General features: G+C 42.0%; 1 protein-coding gene across 1 annotated transcript in view; it reads right to left on the reverse strand.

Moving 5' to 3' along the window:
* The window catches only part of Tmco1 (transmembrane and coiled-coil domains 1), a 31,057-nt gene that overhangs the window by 14,031 nt on the left and 10,846 nt on the right, over window positions 1-6,180 (reverse strand). The window contains exons 5-6 of the mRNA XM_013021749.1: window positions 4,397-4,464; window positions 566-710 (exon numbers count right to left, since the gene is read on the reverse strand). Of these exons, the coding sequence (XP_012877203.1) occupies window positions 566-710; window positions 4,397-4,464 (213 nt within the window). The remainder of the gene's footprint in view (window positions 1-565; window positions 711-4,396; window positions 4,465-6,180) is intronic.

The following is a 6,180-nucleotide window of genomic DNA, read 5'->3' on the forward strand; positions in this document are numbered from 1 at the left end:
TCAGTGGTAGAGTGCTTGCCTTGCATGCCTGAGGCCCTGGGTTCGATTCCCTAGCACCACATAAGCAAAAAGAAAAAAGCTGGAAGTGGCGCTATGGTTCAAGTGGTAGAGCGCTAGCCTTGAGCTGAAGAGCTGAGGGACAGCGCCCAGGCCCAGGGTTCAGGCCCCACGACCGGAACCAAAAAAAAAAAAAGAAAAGACCCCATGAGACTCTTATCTCCAATAAACTACTCAAAAAAGCCAGAAGTGACACTGTGACACAAGTAGCAGAGTGCTAGCCTTGGGCACAAATAGGCTGAGGGACAGTGCCTAGGCCCAGAGTTCAAACCCCAGGATCGGCAGGGTAAAAAAAAATCATATTTGGCTTTATATCACTTCTCTTCATAGGCAAGATGAGACTTGCCTATGTTTAAAATAATTTTAGGATAATCCCTGGAATTCTAAAAGCAACTGAAAGATCTCAGTAGCAACAGATAAACATTTCCAGTATTAGGGAAGGAAAAGCTAATATTAGGTATGAAAACAGGAAGTTTACACATATTAAATAATAGATGCAGTCACTCACTTGCCGAATTGACATAGTGCACAGAATATACAGGAATATGAAGGAGCAGTCTGTGGTGTCATCTCCCAGAAGGTTTCGGTGAGACAGTCCTTGGATGTAGGACAGCGGGGTAAAAGGGAGCTTTGCCACCACTCTACCATCAAATCTAAGAAGGCAAAGCAGAATGAAACAAAGAATTGTTATTTTTTGGAAGAGTATCAAACCTCGTACTTTTAGAGAAGAACCTGGGACAGAAATAGAACTTTAATACTCTTGATCTCGGAAAAACAAAGGAGGCTGATATGTTATACGGTTATGAACCTGAAGGACAGTGACACACTAATGGGCCTAGATTAACCCCAGTAGTCTCTTAACTCCTTTTTTTTTTTTTTTGTTGATCATGGGGCTTGAATTCTGGGCCTGGGCACTGTCCCTGAGCTCTTCAGCTCAAGGCCAGAGCTTTACCACTTGAGCCCAAAGCACCACTTCCAGTTTTCTGGTAGTTAATTGGAGATAAGAGTCTTATGGATTTTTCTGCCTGAGCTGGCTTTGAACTGTGATCCTCAGATCTCAGCCTCCTGAGAAGCTAGGATTACAGGCATGAGCCACCAGCACCTGGCTTTTAACTCTTTTTGATATAAAAACTTCACATACTGACAAATTATTGAGAATCTTCTCTAAAAGCTTTTGTTAGTGCAGTTATAGCTATTAATATACATAACATTAAAAGTGAAGACAAATAACACCTCAGAATTATTGGAATGGTTTTGGACTTCAAAGACTTCCTGAAAAGATTTGCAGAAAAACCCAAACTATATTTTGAGAACCACTGTTCTAAACTGTAACACCAGATACTTTATGGCAGTATTGGCATTTGAACTCAGGGCTGTGGGCTTGCTTGACAGGTACTCATCCACTTAAGCCATTTTTGTAACCCATTTTTGCTTTGTTTTTCAGACAGGAGTCTTATGCTTTTTCTCTCAGGCCAGACTCCCACTACAATCCCTCTACCTTTGTCTCCTGCTTATCAGGAATCACAGATATGCACAACCACACCAAGCTTGTTGATGAGACCCTCCCAATCTCCACCTACATAGCAGCTAGGATTACAGCTGTATATCACTATTGCTGGGCCAATATGATTTTATGAACCTTCTTTTCCAAGCCTGAAAGACCTCCTATGCCTACACTAAACAGATACAAGTCACTGAATAGGAATTTATGGGATATATAAATGGTAAAGCAAAAAAAAAAAACAAGGGGCTGGGAATGTAGCTTAGTGGTAAAATGCTTGACTAGCATGCATGAAGCCCTGGGTTGGATTCCTCAGTACTACATAAACAGAAAAAGCCAGAAGTGGCGCTGTGAATCAAGTGGTAGAGTGCTAGTCTTGAGCACAGAGATGCTCAAGGATAGGCCCAGGTCATTTGTTCAAGCCCCACGACCAGCAAAAAAAAAAAAACCTAAATCATATACACAATATTCTGAAATATTATTTTGGGGGGAAGAGTGGGTGCTGGTATTGGAGCTTGAACTCATCATCTGGGCATTGTTCCTTACCTTTTTCACTCAAGGCTGGAGTACTACCATTTGAGCTACAGCTCCACTTCTGGCTTTTTGGTGGAGCTTTTAACTGGAGGAAAGAGTTTCGTGGACTTTCCTGTCTGGGTTGGCTTCAAACCACAATCCTCAGATCAAGTAGCTAGAATCACAGGCATGTGACACCAGTAACTGGCTTTGGTTTAAAACTATTAAAACAGAAATAAATAGGACTTCTAGATACCTTGCCCAAGTCATTTATGTACTTGACTATTAAGTCAAAATTTTACATTAAAATTTTACATTTTGAGGGCTGGGAAGGTGGCTCAGTGGTAGAGCGCTTGCCTTGCATGCCTGAGGCCCTGGGTTCGATTCCTCAGCACCACATAAGCAAGAAGAAAAAAGCCGGAAGTGGCGCTGTGGCTCAAGTGGTAGAGCGCTAGCCTTGAGCTGAAGAGCTGAGGGACAGTGCCCAGGCCCAGAGTTCAGGCCCCACGACCAGACACACACACACACAAAAAAATTTTACACGACTGAAGGCAGGGGTCACATCTTCTTTATTATTTTCTGGTGTCTGGTATAAAGTCTACAATAAGTAAACAGGAAGGGAAGCCTGCACTTGGGAAGGCAAGTCAGGGAAAGATGGACAGACAAAGAGGAAGCAGGGAAAGAATAAGTGAAAGAGAAGGAAAAGAGAAAGTAAAGGAAATGCTAATGTATGTGATATAGTTCAGATGATCTCTGAAAAGGTAATAAATGGTGTTATTTTTGGACATTTTCCTAACTTCTGTCAAAAGCTGCTCAACAGTTACTTGGGTTTGCACTATGGTTTAGTCAACAGTAACTGACCTTGTCATTAACAAAATTATAGTTGTTAAGGCTATTTTAAGAGTCAAAGAATCTTTTTTTTTTTTTTTGGAGGGGGGGCGGTCATGGGGCCTGAACTCTGGGCCTGGGCACTGTCCCTCAGATCTTCAGCTCAAGGCTAGCATTCTACCACTTGAGCCACAGGGCCACTTCCAGCTTTTATTTTTTTCTGCTCATATGGTGCTGAGGAATCGAACCCAGGGCCTCAGGCATGCAAGGCAAGTGCTCTACCACTGAGCCAAAGAATCTTTATGTGAATTCCAACTTAAAGAAACACACTACTAATTAATTTACAACCAGAGGAAACAACCTGGAGCTAGTGGCTCATACCTGTAATTGTAGCTAAGCATTAAGAGGCTGAGATCTAGAGAATCATGGCTCAGGCTGGGAAAGTGGCTTAGTGATAGAGTGCTTACTTGCCTTGCATGCATAAAGCCCTGGGTTAGATTCCTCAGCAACTCACAAGCAGAAAAAGCTGGAAGTGGTGCTGTGGCTCAAGTGGTAGAGCACTAGCCTTAAGCTGAAAAGCTGAGGGACAGTGCCCAGGCCCAGAGTTCAGGCACCACGACCAATAAATAAATAAATAAAGACTCATGGCTCAAAGACAGCACAAAAGTTTGGTAGACTTCATCTCCAAAATAATCAGCAAAAGCCAGGAGCCAGTGGCTCACGCCTGTAATCCTAATTACTCAGGAGGCTGAGATCTGAGGATCATGGTTCAAAGCCAGCCCAGGCAGGAACATGAGACTCTTATCTCCAATTAACCACTAGAAAACCGGAAGTGGCCCTGTGGCTGACATGGTAGAGTGCTTGCCTTGACTGCAGAGCTCAGGGACAGTGCCTAGGCCCCCAGAGTTCAAGACCCACGACTGACTAAAATAAATAAATAAATAAATAAGAATAAATAATCAGCAAAGAAGCTGGGCTTCTGGAATGGCTCAGGTAGTAGAGTGGCACTATCCAAGCAAGAGAGCTAAGTGAGCATAAAATCTTTATTTCAGGGGCTGGAAGGTGGCTCAGTGGTAGAGCGCTTGCCTTGCATGCCTAAGGCCCTGGGTTTGATTTCTCAGCACCACATAAGAAAAAAGCCGGAAGTGGCGCTGTGGCTCAAGTGGTAGAGCGCTAGCCTTGAGCTGAGGAGCTGAGGGACAGCGCCCAGGCCCAGAGTTCAGGCCCCATGACTGGACCCAAAAAAAAAAATCTTTAGTTCATACCCCAGCATTGAAAAAGAAAAAAATATATATATGCATATATATACATACACATATATATGTATACACACACACACATATCAATGGAAAGATATCAGTTCTTTGTGTGCTTGTGCCTGAGTACTAGAATATAAATTTGAAATTAAATCAAAATAATATTACCAAAAAGTTTATGGCTCACATATGCAAATACAGAATACAGTTATTAGACAAGAACATATAAAAGTATACTCACATGGAATTGAACATTCCCATTAGGGCAGTAAAACAAAAACCAATTGCAAACATAGATTTCATTCGAACCTATAAGGAAATCAATAAATTATCATTTTACACTAAAGAAAACCATGACCAAAATATACTGTGCTTATTACTTAATTACAAAATGCTAACAACCCCTCTATACAACACCTTAATAATAACAATAAAATTATATGTTTTTTAAAAAAGTTTTGCCAGGTGCCGATGGCTCACACCTGTAATCTTAGCTACTGAAGAAGCTGAGACCTGAGGATCATAGTTCAAACTAGCCTGGGCAGGAAAGTCTGTGTGAGACTCTTATGTCCAATAAACCACTCAGAAAACTGGAAGTGGCGCTGTGGCTCAAGTGGTAGAATTCTTGCCTTGACTGAAAAGCTCAGGGATAGCATCCAGTCCCAGAGTTCAAGCCCTAAGACTGACCAAAAAAAAAAAAAAGTTTTGTCTGGGCTGGGAATGTGGCATAGCGGTAGAGTGCTCGTCTAGCATGTATAAAGCCCTGGATTCAATTCCTCAGTACCACATAAACAGAAAAATCTAATAGTAGCACTATGGCTCAAGTGGTAGAGTGCTAGCCTTGAGCAAAAGAAACTCAGAAATAGTGCCTAGGCCCTAGTTCAAGCTCCAAGACTGGCCAAAAAATTTTTTTAAATGAGTCTCACAGACTTTCCTGCCGGGGCAACTGTGATACTCAGATCTCAGCCTCCTTGAGTAGCTAGAATTACAGGCATGAACCATCAGTGCCCAGCTATTTATTTACTTTGGAGATGGGGGTCTCTCTATGTTGCCTCTGCTGACTTTGAACTCCTGGATTCAAGCAATTCTCTACCTCAGACTTGATTCTTTGATTTAGCCTGGGTGGACTAGGTAAGATTACAGGTCTGAGCAACCATAAACACAGCTCTGAAAGAGATTTTTAAATGACAAATTTGCATCCCCTTAGGCCTTTTGCCCATTGTTCTTGCCTAGAATAAAAATAAATAATATTGTCCCAAGCAAAGTACCCATTAAACAACTAAATGTGGCTTTGCTAAGGACATGATGATAATACCAAACTCTTACACTAATCTTGGACTACCAACCTCTTGACTTTCTGAAGCATCAACAGAAACCATGATCTGTTTTAAGCTACTGATAGGTACTCATAAGTGGATAAATGAACAAAGATTTTAAAGTAACTTCACAGGGGCTGGGAAGATGGCTCAGTGGTAGAGTGCTTGCCTTGCATGCATAAGGCCCTGGGTTCGATTCCTCAGCACCACATATGCAAAAAGAAAAAAAAGCCGGAAGTGGCGCTGTGGCTCAAGTGGTAGAGCGCTAGCCTTGAGCTGAAGAGCTGAGGGACAGTGCCCAGGCCCAGAGTTCAGGCCCACAACCGGACCAAAAAAAAAAAAAAAAAGTAACTTTACAGTATATTGGACATTCAGAATAAAAGAACTCTTAAAATAAAAGCTATCTATACATTCTAACCCCTATACTGGAATTACATAAATCACCAAAAACCAGAGCACTAATCTAACGAAGGAAAAGAAAATGGCTACTTCACAAACTAGAAAGGAAGGGCTGGGGGCATGGCTGGCTGTAGAACACCTGAGTAACAATCACAAGGTAAGTCAGAAAAAAACAGGAGAAGCTGGACAAGGTGGCATATGCCTGAAATCCCAGGACTGGGAAGAGAGAGGCAGGAGTATCTCAAACTCAAGGCCAGTTTTGGCTACAGAGACAGATCCTTTCTCCAAAGAATAAAACTAATTTTTTTTT

The sequence above is a fragment of the Dipodomys ordii genome, unplaced genomic scaffold (genome assembly GCF_000151885.1).
Source record: "Dipodomys ordii isolate 6190 unplaced genomic scaffold, Dord_2.0 Scaffold57, whole genome shotgun sequence".
Classification (NCBI taxonomy): Eukaryota; Metazoa; Chordata; class Mammalia; order Rodentia; family Heteromyidae; genus Dipodomys; species Dipodomys ordii.